Genomic DNA, 14,744 nt, shown 5'->3' with positions numbered 1-14,744 from the left:
ACTGGACGGATGGGACTATTTGTGTGCTGTATGACTCTGTAACAAGCAACATCATAGAGTAAACCATTGGTCTTCCAAAGCTATGTTCTCGCTGCCACACCTTGTTATGAAGCTGCTTTTGTAGTATGACCCAGTAAAATAGAGTCATAGAGCAGACCCTTCGGTCCAACCCGTCCATGCTGACCAGATATCCCAACCCAATCTAGTCCTACCTGCCAGCACCCAGCCCATATGCTGCCATACCCTTCTTATTCAGATACTCATCCAAATGCCTCTTAAATGTTGCAATTGTACCAGCCTCCACCACTTCCTCTGGCAGCTCATTCCATACCCGTTCCACCCTCTGCGTGAAAAAGTTGCCCCTTAGGACTCTTTTATATCTTTCCCCTCTCACCCTAAACCTATGCCCTCTAGTTCTGGACTCCTCGACCTCAGGGAAAAGACTTTGCCTACTTACCCTATCCATGCCCCTCATAATTTTGTAAACCTCTATAAGGTCACCCTTCAGCCTGCGATGCTCCAGGGAAAAGAACCCCAGCCTGTTCAGCCTCTCCCTATAGCTCAAATCCTCCAACTCTGGCAACATCCTTGTCAATCTTTTCTGAACCCTTTCAAGTTTCACAACATCTTTCCGATAGGAAGGAGACCAGGATTGCACGCAATATTCCAACAGTAGCCTAACCAATGTCCTGTACAGGCACAAAATGACCTCCCAACTCCTGTACTCAATACTGTATCGTATCTACCTGTGATTCCACTTTCAAGGATCTATGAACCTGCACTCCAAGGTCTCTTTGTTCACCAACACCGACCCAGCACTGATCCTTGTGGCACTCCACTGGTCACAGGCCTCCAGTCCGAAAAAAAACCCTCCACCACCACTCTCTGTCTTCTAGCTTTGAGCCAGTTCTGTATCCAAATGGCTAGTTCTCCCTGTCTTCTATGAGATCTAACCTTGCTAATCAGTCTCCCATGGGGAACCTTGTCGAATACCTTACTAAAGTCCATATAGATCACATCTACTGCTTTGCCCTCAATCCTCTTTGTTACTTCTTCAAAAAACTCAATCAAGTTTGTGAGACATGATTTCCCACGCACAAAGCCATGTTGACTGTCCCGAAACAGTTCTTGCCTTTCCAAATACATCTACATCCTGTCCCTCAGGATTCCCACCAACAACTTGCCCACCACCGAGGTCAGACTCACTCATCTATAGATCCCTGTCTTGTCCTTACCACCCTTTTTAAACAGTGGCACCATGTTTGCCAACCTCCAGTCTTCCGGCACCTCACCTGTGACTATCGATGATACAAATATCTCAGGAAGAGGCCCAGCAATCACTTATCTAGCATCCCACAGAGTTTTCGTGTACACCTGATCAGGTCCTGGGGATTTATCCACCTTTACCCATTTCAAGACATCCAGCACTTCCTCCTCTGTAATCTGGACATTTTGCAAGATGTCACCATCTATTTCCCTACAGTCTATATATTCCATATCCTTTTCCACAGTAAAAGTGTCATATTGTGTGCCATTCATTGTATTAACACCTCTATGCAGCGATATGACAACACCAGCTTAGAGGAAGAAAAGTAGGAAGAAGTCTAAAACAGGGAAGTAGGGAGTGACATGAAAGGGAATTCACATCAGTGGGCTATTAGGGAAGTGTGTGCCATGGACGTTAGCACACAGAAGGCTATGAATGACCTCATAGTGACCAGCTTCCAGGCACCTGCTCACTATTAATTGACCTAATAATTACAGCCTTAACAGTTTTCCACAAATGGCACATTTCATCTGAGAATTCACAATGCTCTACCTTGGACATCATACAGAGGACTGCAAGCAGCCAGTGCCTCTGTAACACATGCTATTAAACATCATACATCACTGAAGGGTAAAATTTACGAGACTTTTGAACAAAAAAAAGTGCTGAATGAAACAGACAACATCGTAATGGGACAAGAAAGCTTCTTCATTAACATAATAATATAAACATGAGTGCAACCTGACTGTGTGAAAGTGAACATTTTGAAAAATTTTAGGATGCTGTGCTGAGACAGTTGGAGATATGGTGTGAGCAGGCTGCTGCTCTCTCTGCCCCAAGGCCTTTGTTGATTGGACAAGTAATCTTTGACTGGACTTAACCTGAATGAGGCATATATGATCACTGCCAATGGAAAAGATTCCGTCACTGGCTTTGGAGCTGGAATATTCTTGGCAACATAGAGTGTGTCGGTCTAGAGTTTCCCTAACTTCTTAGTGTGACATGGCATGTCCCATTCCCTGGTGGCAAGGTGTGCTTGTAGGAGTGACCAGGAGCACCAAAAACCTCTTACTAGCTCACTACTTCAGTGAGCCTGTGGCACTAGTAATGGTCTGGAAGGTCATTCCGTCACTAGGCATCCATGGTGTCATCTCCTGGTTCTGCTACTCTGTGGTAGTCGATGCTGTCTCTGTGGAAGATGCATACATTTTATCCCATCTAAAATGTGGGAGAAGCCATTCTGTGGAAGGAATCCTCTACTGCCCAGCTATGTCTGCTGAAAGCCAGAGGTAATTCCATCAGATTCACTCTCATTTGCCACCCCAACTCCCAAATGGTTGAATGTTGCTGTCATCTGAGGTCCTTCATAAACGGGGACAGCTGTTCTTCAGAAACCCTCAGAGTATCTTTTGTCTCACCTGCCACTGCCTCTCTCATCATAATCTGTGTGACTATGTGGTACCCACCAGATTGCGACCCCAGGCCAGTGCACACAAATTGGTATGAGCTAAATTATGTATCGGTGCAGGTGCCAGATGCATGGTTCAGGTATGTTGTTATGTCCTTCGAGTCATCTTGACTATTATTCTGTGGGAAGGTGTCAGAAGTATCACATAGATGCTAGTCAGTATTCTCTGTGGCAGTCAACAATGCAAATGAAGCATAAAAACAATTATTGGAATGCTGATGTTAAGGGTCATTGCCCTTTATGGATGCAACAGGTTGCTGTGGTTATGGCAGAGATGGATGAGTGCAATTCCTCATCATTCTCCACACTGCTCAAGCTGAACTCAGATCAGCCATTGGCTATGTGTCCTGCTTCCCTGCCAACTCCAGGGCTTCCAACTCTGCCTCTGTCAGGGGATGAATTGCTTGCTGTCTATCACTGGTCTTGGATTGCTCCCTGGCACAGTGGTTCTTTTGTTCTTATAAGCATCAGTGCAGAAAAATTTGGTTTCCAGTGATGCTGAGGAGAATAACTCACTGCCAGAATGGCTCCTGGTCACACGAGGGGTCAGGTTGTACAGCTGCTCTTCCAACCTGTACACTCTCAGGAAATGTAGTTACGTTCAAGCTACATTTGTAGCTATGCAACACTGGAAATTGATCAGGGTAACACACTATACCTCAACATGCGCCTTTAATCATTCAATGCCCTGACTTTTCCCACCTATCTTTCATTCATTTCTTGGCATATATTAGACTCAAACTCATCTTTGCAGTTCAGAGGAGGTCATTTATCCCTTTTTTACACTGGACCCAGTCCCTTAGATGGAGTCTCTAGCTGCTCTGTTTCTCAGTGGCCTCTGTCCAGTCCATTTGGTTCAATCAGGCTTCTTGTGGTTGTCAGCTAGAAGTAGACTTGCTCTGTGTTCCCAAATCACCTGAAGGAGTTGGCTCAATGAGCTCCTACTGAACTGTGGATTGCTGCTGTGAATGGATAGTGGCATCTCCAAACACAGCTGAATCAGTCAATGACACGAAATGAACTTTTACAAAGATGGAGATTCTTTTTTCTATGTGCACTCTCAAAAGTTTTCCAGTATGGTGTTTATATGTCTGACAAAGATGTCTAATTTATTTGCAGTCCTCACTCAGGAAGATTGCAATATCGCATTTCAGGTTTAAACAAAGCCTTCTGCCCTTCAAATATAATTCCTTCTCCTGCATGGGGTTCAGATGACAAGGGTTCTTGTCATGCATAATAATGAGCTTGACATCACATGATCAGGTTCAGTGGCCTTATCTTTACTGTTCTATATTCCTGACTTCTTCTGTCAGTGGACTCACTAACTGTGGGACAAAATCAAAACCCCTGAGTTTTGAATCAGTGTACAAGCTCAGCTTACTTCAACTTTAGATCTTTTGAATTTGTGCTGAAAAGAAGACTCATCAACAACAGTATGAGATCAAGTTCTAATTGTAAACAATCTGTCAAAGTCTAGTGACTAAACCCAGCAGCTGCATTGATGAAGCCTCAAATCTCCAAACATACGGTTCCTGTTGGAAATGCAACATGGCCCAGTGATAGCACATTTACCTGAATCAGAGGATCGTACCAAACCTCAAAGCAGAAATGTGAACACCAAATCTATGGCTTACACTGCACTGCAGTCTTCAGGACGTGCTGAACCACTAGAGTGCCATTTTTACCTTTCACTTTATACATTAAGTAGAGGCCTCGTCTCTCAGAAATTGTGTAAGAGATAGCATGGCACCATTTCAAAATACAGCAAGGGAGTTTGTAAATATTTACCCCTTAACTAATATAATTAGAAACAGATTAGCTGGTTATTACTCTATGTTGTTTGGGGCACTTTGATGTAAGTAAATTGGCTGCCATGTTTGCCTATAGGACAGTACTTCATGCCTTTTTTGTGATGCAGTTTGGGACACTCAGAGGTCACGAAGAGTGCTATTTCCTGAAGAGTTAAATATTTTTACATGCATCATTACCATATAGAGATATAAAGAACACCACTTTAGAAATTAAAAATGTTAGCTAGTTCACAGTGGATTACTTTGAAAGCCCTTCCAGGTTCTGCAGCTTCCCAAGCTCGTTTCATAGCCTGAATTTCATCTTGTCGTTCGGTATCTTTCTTGATGTCAAAACAATCACTTTCACCATACTCAGTAACATAATGAAGTGTAAAGTGAGGTTTTGTTAAATCAATTTGCTGCACCTTAGAAATGAAACAAAATCGGTTAATTTCCACATCAAATATTGCAACACATACCTATTAAACCTCAGTAAGTAGGAGAATGGTTAAAACAAGAACAATAAATGAAAAGAAGATCATCTCAATTGCTAATGTAGACTTTTGTAATGTAATCACTGTGGTAATGTAACAAAATATGTGAATCAGTTTGAGCTCAGCCACAAGGTGAGTAGGTCAGAGCCAGTGATGGATCAATGACCTCAAATGTTAACTTTGTTTCTCTCCACAGATGCTATCAGACCTGCTTAATACTTATAGTACTTTCTATTTTAATTTTCAATATCTAGCATCTATTGCACTTTGCTTTTGTTAGTACAAAATTACAACGCAAGCCATAAAGAGATGGCAATGAAAGCCCACTAAAACCATTTATGCTCTGCATCATCAATGTAACCATGTGCACCACCTCATCTACAACCAGAATGTTAATTTTTGGGAAGGCAAAAAAAGGTAAAAATACTGTATCATTTGCAGAAAAGTTATAAATGTCTCCTTTGACTTCCAAAATCCTAAAGGAGGCCACGGTTACCTTTTTACCCATACACCAGCTGTTCATGATTAACCAAACTGCCTTTTATATTAACATTTTGAGGACCATAGCTAGAAAACCAATCTGAAAAGTCACTGGCCATTTACTCCAGTATCTATAGCAACTTTTTTTCCAGAGCCAGGCCTACTATAAGGGTCTCTATTTCGTTCTAACTCACCATAAATCCAAGCTCAAGTATTTTGATATTCTCTTGTTGTTTCCTATGAATACCCTCCAACCCTCTCCCCCTAAAAGAATAATCAGTGGAAGGTTTTTCAGCAAGGCCTTAGCACTCATCCTAAACCATCCTATATGATAACTCTCTCCTCATGGAGTCATAGAGTCATTTAGCACAGAAAGAGAGCCTTCAATCCAACTAGTTCATGCTGAAAATAATCCCAAACTAAACTGGTTCCAACTGCCTGCTCCTGGTCCATACCACTCCAAACCTTTCTTATGTCATCTTTAAAAGTCTACTCAAATTTCTCTCCTCAAACCAGCATTAACTATTTCTCCTTTTACTACTTATAGTTCTTGTTATCCAAAGATAAAAAGGGATAAAAAGAAAAGAGAACTAATATATCTGGAACTTGATTGAAGATCTGCTTGATCATGTTAAATAGGAGAACAGGCTTGAGGAACTGTATTATTTTCTGCTCCTATGCTCCTATTTCATTTCCTCCCTGTGTAGCCAATGAACATTTTTACTATTTCGCTGCTGAGATGTGAGTACCAACATCTGTGCTGACACTATGAGGATGTAATGTACTTTTGGAGGAATTGTTTCTCAAATAAGGCCTTGCATGCTCTCCCACGTCTGTACAAAAGTCGTTATGAGTACTGTTTTGAAGCAAAGCAGGGCCCAATTTTTATTCCACAACTAATCATCTGGTTAGTATCACATTGCTTTCTGAATGGAACTTGCTGTTCACACATCGGCTGTGATATGACTATTATAATTATACATTATATTGATTTTCTATTAAAAATCCATATTGTCTGTTGAGCACCTTGGAATGCCCTGAGATCATGAGGGGCACCATATCAACACAAATTCTTCACTCTTTAGGAACAAGTTATTAAATCTGTACTGAAAATAAAAAAAACACGCGAATCACAGTAGTTCGTGCAGCATCTTCAAAACGTTAGCTTGTGCTCTCTCCATGGATGCTGCCTGACCTGCTGTGACATCCAGAATTTGTTGCTTTCAGTTCTTTGTTCTTTACTTAGCACCGATGGCCTTTTCTTGTGAAATGTATTTTAAGAGGACAAAACTCCCATGTTCCCTCCATTCCCCAAATGAACAAGATGATAATTTTTAAAAAATGTACCGGAATCTCTGGCTTGGATGGTGCACTTTTCTCTTTCCCTCCTTTATCCTTCTCCTTTCCTTTCCTGCTATGTTTGGCTGTTTGGGGCTTTATCTCTTCAGTGTCAGGAAAAGTAGAATCAATAGTCCTCTCTTAAAAACAAATGTACATACAGTGACAGGAACAAAATGACAATGGTGGATGCTCAATATTTTCAGCTCATTTCAGGATAGTCATTATGCATGAGTAATCAGATATTTAATACTGGAACAATAAGCCACAGTAATTTACTATTCAGAACAAAGATTTTCTGCTTCTGTATAAGCAGTTGTCAGGTGAAGATTTAAACGGCATACATTGGGAAGGTTGCGATCTTGGAAAATATGCTGAATTGAGTCTGACTTTCACGTAGCTGACATGTATGTTTCCATCCTCAGCAAGGACCCTAGAATACTGATGGGAGCTGCAGGCAGGCATGTGGACACCAGTTACTCAACCTAAAGCCATCTTAAAAATGCTTAAAATAAATTAAGTCACACCAACTAACTTCAAGGATACAAGCATTTAAACATTCCTTGGCAGGTTCTGCTTGGTTTCTCTTCAGGTTTGTTTGAGCATTACTGAAGACCCCATTCGTAACTGAAAATATTAAACTCACTTTTAGATTTCTTGCATGCCTATTTTCATTTAATCAGTGATATCTAAGGTTTGGAATTATTTTAACTCAGCCCTGAGCACAGGAAATGGCAAATTCATACCATAGGTGGCATTGTAGGTTAAGAAACATAAAATTCAAGAACGATAGAACTATAGAATCCCTACAGCATGGAAGCAGGCTCTTTGGCCCAACATGTCCACACTGACCCTCCAAAAAGTAACCCATCCAGATCCATTCCCTTACTATTCTACGTTTACCCCTGACTAATGCACCTAACCTACACATCCCTGAACATTATGGGCAATTTAACATGGCCAATTCATTGAATCTGCACATCTTTGGATTGTGGGAGGAAACTGGAGCACCCGGTGGAAACTCACACAGACATGGGGAGAATGTGCAAACTCCACACAGGCAGTTTCGTAAAAATAAATTTGGTTATCCGTAATGTCAATTATCCAAATTTCGGATTATCCGAACAAGATCTCAAGGTCCCGTAAAACCGTCATCCAAACAAAATACTCCCCGCCCGTCTTGTTCAGGTAATCAAAGTTGTTCCGTATATATAGATTCAATATTAACATGAAGCAAAGTATTATAAGTAAGCATATTGCCTAACTTTTCCAGTCTTCATTTCTTTGAAACAATTACGAATCATCCAACCATTGGAGCAGGTGACCAGCTTGATTCACTTGAGAAATTATGTCAGGAGTTTTCCTTGGAGTTGTTTAACTGCCTCTAATGCTACTTGAAATAACCCCACAGAGGCTGGTAATACATCACCAATTCACCCTTGATTTACACATGGAGAGTCCTTGACATGATCCAGTTCCCTCAGAATAAGCTCTCAGAGTGAGCAGGATGTCTGACAGTCCTGTTCTATTTTTATGGAGAGTCCTTAACACTGATCCAGCTCCCTCAGAGCCAGCTCTCTGAGTGAACAGAACCTCTGACACTCCTTTTTTTTTCTACAGCCTGCTCTCACAGGATTTGTTTTTTTTTTATTTTCCCCACACTACTGCCTAACAGCGATAGTGCTTATTTTACCACAGCATCCATGTCATGTGATACTCCTGTTTTTTTTCTCTCAGAGTGAGCAGAATATCTGACACTTGTGTTTTTTTTTAAAACCCCCACACTATCGTCTAACTGCAGTGACACTCCTGTTCTTTTTTTTTAATTTTATTAAACAATTACAAAACAGTTTACAAAAAACAGTGAACATTTACAGCTGTACATAATAGCAATTTTACAAGGGAGAGGAGCAGTAAAGCCAGGCCCCAAACCTTACTGTTTAACCAGTTTATAGAGAGATGAGGACAAACCTCAAATCCCAGTTTCACATATGACAAGACAACAACAATGACATTTGTACATAAAAAGCCAATCCAGTCACATAACAAAAAGTGCATACAACACTCCTGTTCTTTCCTGTGAGGCAGGGCTCCTTGATTGGACCAGATTAACAGCCCCAATCAGATGAACTCATATTATATGAGGTCCACCTCACTGACCTTGCTACAATCACTACCATATTTCTCCACTTGTAAGATGTATGGCTCTTGGAAAACAAACAACTGAAGGATACTGGGATTGAAGAGCACATAGGAGTGAGATGTGAGTGGAAATGTTGGTATAGTCTTAAAGATAGAGGAATGCAATTTAGGTGGAGGATGGGAAAAATGCAGTGGTCAGTTGCTTGAAATAGAACAGTGACTGGAAGCGATAGAAATGAATGTAATGCCTGGATAAGATTTTGGGGTGAAAAACTAGGAAGAGATGGGTTCTACGGGTACTGACAATTGTGGTGGTTTTGTGGGAAAGTGGGTCCAGAGAAATGCCCTTGGTCTCTTTTGACTATTATGTATACTATACCTCTAAAATGTTTGTGAACAGATGCAAAAAAAAAGCCACAGTCGCCATAATCGATGGAAGTCATGTTAAATAATCCAATTTATCAGAAACCGACAAATAAATTACTCCTGTCTGTTTGTAGGATGAATTACTTCATTGTTCCAAGCATTTTAGTCAAATAGTTTCAATTGAAAATCACTATAAATCAAGGTGGATGGATTTGTTCCATTTATGTTGCTCATCACAGGTGGTACACTTGTAGTTGAGCAGCAAAAATGCAAAATAGTTGCTCTTCATGCCCAACTCTGCCTTAGTATGTGACGTTAACATCAACATGTTCAGGAAATATCATTTGAGAAAGAAAACAAATGTAGTCACTATAGGGCTTTATAATAATAATTTGCATTTATATTGTATCTATACGGCATCCTTAGATCTTCAGAAGAGCTTTAGAAGAGAGGAATTCCGAGACATGATGTGGTTTAGGATAGGAATTCTAAAGGTGCAGCTGTCAGTGATGGGGCAAAGGAAATCTGCGATGCAGAAAATATTAAAAATGGATGAATGCAGAGGTCCGAGAGCAAATCAGGGCTGGAGAGGGTTACACTGTGGGGCATGGGTAGAATTTGGATGCAAAGTTGAAAATTTTAAAAGCAAGGCGTCGCTGGACCAGACTCCAGTAAAATTCAGCAACACAATGATGCTGTGTGAACAACAGTTGGTATAGGTTAAGATACAGATGGAAGAATTTTGAATGAACTGAGGTTTACTAAGAGCAGGAAATGGGAGGCTGGCCAGAAGTGCCTCATCACCAGGAGCTTCTTTATCTGATACTTTGATTGTCATTTGCTCTCATTAGTTTTGCACTTCATTTCAAACCCTCGCTTCCCAAATCTTTATTCATCTACAATTTATTCCGCTTCCCCTGCTGGTACTATAATGCATATGCTCTTCAATCCACTTATTGATTGCAATTTATTTTCAGTGCAGTAAGCATGTTAACTAATGATTTGATTACAGTTTGAGACAGGTGAAGAATCAAGAATAAACTGGTTTTAGTGTAGGTCAAAAGGCAGGGCAAGTACAGTACAGATCAGATCAAAAACAACTTTTGGGATATCAAGATTGGTAAGTTAAAAGTAGGTGAGCAGGCATGGAAGATGCCAGAGGGTGAGAATGGACAAACAGGCAATGAAGCCCTGAAATGAAATCATAGAATCCTTACAGTGTGAAAGCAGGCCATTTGGCAAATTGAGCTGAAAATGTGCCGCTGGAAAAGCGCAGCAGGCCAGGCAGCATCCAAGGAACAGGGGAATCGACGTTCCGGGCATCGGCCCTTCTTCAGGCTGATGCCTGGAACGTCGATTCTCCTATTCCTTGGATGCTGCCTGACCTGCTGCACTTTTCCAGCGGCACATTTTCGGCTCTGATCTCCAGCATCTGCAGTCCTCACTTTCTCCTCCACTTGGCAAATTGAGTCCACACCAACCCTCCAAAGAACATCCTACCCAGCCTCAACCTTTTACTTTATCCCTGCATTTCCCACAGCTAACCGGGCTAGCCCGTACATTCCTGGATACAATGAGTAACCTAACCTGCACATCTTCGGATTCTGGGAGGAAACCAGAGCACCTAGAAGAAACCCATGCAGACATGCAATTTTGACAAAGACTGTTACCCAAGGCTGGAATCGACTCGAGGTCCCTGGCACTGTGAGACAGCAGTGCTAATCACTGAGTCACCTTGTCACTGGTAGTAAATGAGGTAAGAGTGATTGATGAGCTTGAAATTGAGAACATCATATGAGCTTGAGTGATGCCTGAGAGTGGGGTAAATATGGCAGGCACTGTCAATTCTTAGTGGAAAGGATCATTTAGGAGCAGACAACAACTGAAGGGATGGAGCATCCCTTCATCAGGAAGGGCTTTTGCCTGAAACGTCGATTTTCCTGCTCCTCGGATGCTGCCTGACCTGCTGTGCTTTTCCAGCATCACGCTGATCTAAACTCTGGTTTCCAGCATCTGCAGTCCTCACTTTTGCCTAGCTGAAGGGATGGAGTCCTATTTAACAAGCTGTGTCAGAGAGACTCCAGCTGTAGTAGGACTGTAAATTGGATTTTGCCATTTTAAATACTGACATCAGATTCTGATATAGCGCCAACATCTTTAAGGAAGATAAAATTATCCTCCTTTCAGACTTCAATGCCAGATACACAATTCTGGAAAAGAATCACTGGAATGGAAGGAGTTGGGAATTACATCACCAATGGGATTCTCCTCCTCACCAAATATGCAGAACACCAACTGATTATCACTAACACATTGTTCCACCAAAAGTTGAAGACTCCTTGGACGCGTCTACAATCAAAGGACTGGCGCATGATCGATTATGCCAATGTTTGATCCCGAGACCTAACATATGTTCTCATTACCAAAGCAATGCTCAATGCAGATGACTGCTAGACAGTCAATCGATTCATCTGCTCCCCAGTGTTAATACGACCAGAAGGAGCTGAATAAAGAGTTCAGAAAAACATCTTAACATTGAGCTGCTTCAAGAGCCAAGCAGACTAGCAAACATTTAACAATGTCTTCACCAAAATTGCCAGAGTTAATTTTATTGGGATAAAGGAAATCTGGAAAGAGCTGAAGATAGCCATCATCTCATGCTGTAAAGAAACCATTGGCCACAAGATCAAGAATTACCAAGACTGGTTCATTGAGAATGACCACATCATTGACAAGAAGAGGAAAGCTCTCCATGTCTGGCAAACATCGCCACGAGTGAGGCAAACAAGAGCTATCACCAAACAGCAAAATCCAAGTTACAAAGAGGAACTAGGGAAATAAAAGGCAATGGTAGACTGAGGAAGCTAAGTATCTGCAACTCCTTATTGACAAACACGACACCGGGGGTTTCTTCAGTGCCATAAAGGCAATATATGGACTCAAAACCATTGACCTCAACTGGTGTGGAGTAAGTATGACACCCTTTTCAGATTCAGAGAAAACATCAGTTTCCAATGGAGAGAACACTTCAAAGAACTCCTACACCATGAAACAATCATTGAGCATGTATTTGAAGACATCCCCAATATCCTATCAAAGATGATCTTGGACTCCCAACTAGTGTGGCAGAAGCTGAAGCCTCCATTAAACACATGAAGAATGGAAAAGCTGTAGGAGTAGATGGGATTCCAGTGGAGATTTTGAAAATTGAAGGAGCAGAGCTTACCCTTCATCTTCATCAACTGCTACTTAAAATCTGGGACAAAGACAAAATCTCTGCCAATCTCAGGAATGCTGCCATTGCCACTGTCTTCAACAAGGGAGACAAGGTGTACTGTGGGAATTACAAAGGAACCTCCTTATTCTCCATCACAGGAAGAATACTGCCTGAATCCTCACTCAGTTCCTTCTCCTAGTTGTGGAGTAAATCCTTCCTGAAAGACAGTGTGGTTTCTGACCAAAGAGTGCAACGATAGACATGATCTTCACTGCTTGCCAAGTCCAAGACAAATGTCAGGAACAACACCACACTCTATGTGGTTTTCATCAACCTGACCATAGCCTCTGACTCAGTCAATTGGGAAGTGCTAAGGAGGATCCTGTCAAAGGCTAGGTTATCAGAGAAATTCATCAACATCCTGTGTCTCCTACATGACAGGAATGTGGTGTCAATCCTCACCGATGATATGACAAAATCCTGAGGTCAAGACAGGGGTCAAGCTGGATGTGCTATTGCCTCCACCCTTTTCTTCAACTTCATCCCTAACACTCTTCATCTTGTCAAGAACAAGCTTCCCTGTGTTGTGGAGATTGTCTAAAAGATGGATGAAAAACTTTTCAACAACAACTGTTTGAAATCCAAAGTGAAAACAACACTGTCTTGCTTGTGGAACTTCAATTTGCAAATGACAATGTCATCTCTGTTCTCCCAGAAGAGAATCCTCAAGCCTCACTTAAAGTGCTCGTGGAAGCAGACCAAAGAATTTGTCTCAGCTTCAACTTCAAAAACACTTAAATCCTTTACCATCTAGTTCCAGGTCAGGTTCTGGTCCATTGAGATTAATGGAGAAATCCTCTGAAACATTTCCTGTACCTGGGAAGCTACCTCTCGCCTAAGGCTGACAATGAGGTGGAGATATAATATAGCATCAAATCTGCAAGTGCCACCTTTGGACCCCTAAGGATGAGAATGCTTAATGATTGTGACATCCATGCTGACACTAAGATCCTTGTGTACAAGGCAATCATCATTCCGGTTCTTCTGTACGGCTCCATAACTTGGACAATATATAGACACCGCCTCAAGACCCTTCAGAAGTATCATCAGCATTGTTTGAGATGGATTCTCTGCATCTACTTGGAGGATAGGTATGCTAACATTAGTGTCCTTGAAGCAGCTAACAGCACCAGTATCAAGGTCATGATTATCCAAAACCAACTCCGCTGGGCCGGCCACTAGTTCTGACGATTAAAGCAAATCTTTTTTGCCAAGCTCAAGGAAGGTACTTTAACAAGAGAAGGACAGAGGTCGTGTTTCAAACACTCCCTCAGACTTATTTCAAGAAATACAACATAGATATCAATGCATGGGATATCCTCGTTTAGAATAAACTGATTTGGAGGGAACTCTTGTGCGAAGGTATACAATCCCTGTAGGAAGGGTGGCACGGTGGCTCAGTGGTTAGCACTGCTGCCTCAGAGCACCAGGGACACATGTTCAATTTCACCTTGGGCGATTGTCTGTGTGGAGTTTGCACACCCTACCTGTGTCTGCATGGTTTTCCTCCAGGTGTTCTGGTTTCTTCCCACAGTCCAGGTTACATGGATTGGCCACACTAAATTGCCCATAGCATCCAAGTGGATTAGCCATAGGAAATACAGGGAAGTAGTACATCTGGGTGGGATGGTCTTCAGAGGGTCAGTGTGGACTCAATGGGCTGAACAGCCTGCCTTCACACCGTAGGGATTCTAAGATTCGATGAATTTTTGAGAACATCTGACAGCAATAATAAGTATGGAAAAACAGCTGAAGAAAGGAATGCCAATGATGTCAAGGCCAAGGTCCAATTCCACCTCCTGGAAACACCTACCAAATATGTGGTCAGAGATGCAGTTCTAGTATTGGGTTCATCAGCTACCCAAAGACCAATAGAATGCATAACCAGTGACACAGAATTTCCTAGGTAGACAATCATGTTCATTAGAGATCGATTGCCATTGCAACCTCATGTTTTCATGAAAGACCTGAAGAACAGGTGGAAATGTGACACTTGAACAAGCCAAGTCAGAGAGCTTCCAACTGCAATAGGACTGGTAAATTTGATTTGTTTTATAAATTATCGAGAGATAGGAGATATAGATTTTACCTGTTTTTGCACAATTGTAAGCTACAGAGATGC

At 41.7% G+C, this 14,744-nt stretch overlaps 1 protein-coding gene across 1 annotated transcript in view; it reads right to left on the bottom strand.

Annotated features, from left to right (window-relative positions):
- adgb (androglobin) overlaps positions 1-14,744 on the bottom strand; it is a 332,059-nt gene that overhangs the window by 16,966 nt on the left and 300,349 nt on the right. The window contains exons 34-35 of the mRNA XM_072581648.1: positions 6,847-6,977; positions 4,789-4,950 (exon numbers count right to left, since the gene is read on the bottom strand). Coding sequence (XP_072437749.1) covers positions 4,789-4,950; positions 6,847-6,977 — 293 coding nt within the window. The remainder of the gene's footprint in view (positions 1-4,788; positions 4,951-6,846; positions 6,978-14,744) is intronic.

The sequence above is a fragment of the Chiloscyllium punctatum genome, chromosome 11, assembly GCF_047496795.1.
Source record: "Chiloscyllium punctatum isolate Juve2018m chromosome 11, sChiPun1.3, whole genome shotgun sequence".
Classification (NCBI taxonomy): Eukaryota; Metazoa; Chordata; class Chondrichthyes; order Orectolobiformes; family Hemiscylliidae; genus Chiloscyllium; species Chiloscyllium punctatum.
This window is presented reverse-complemented; position numbering and strand designations above follow the sequence as displayed.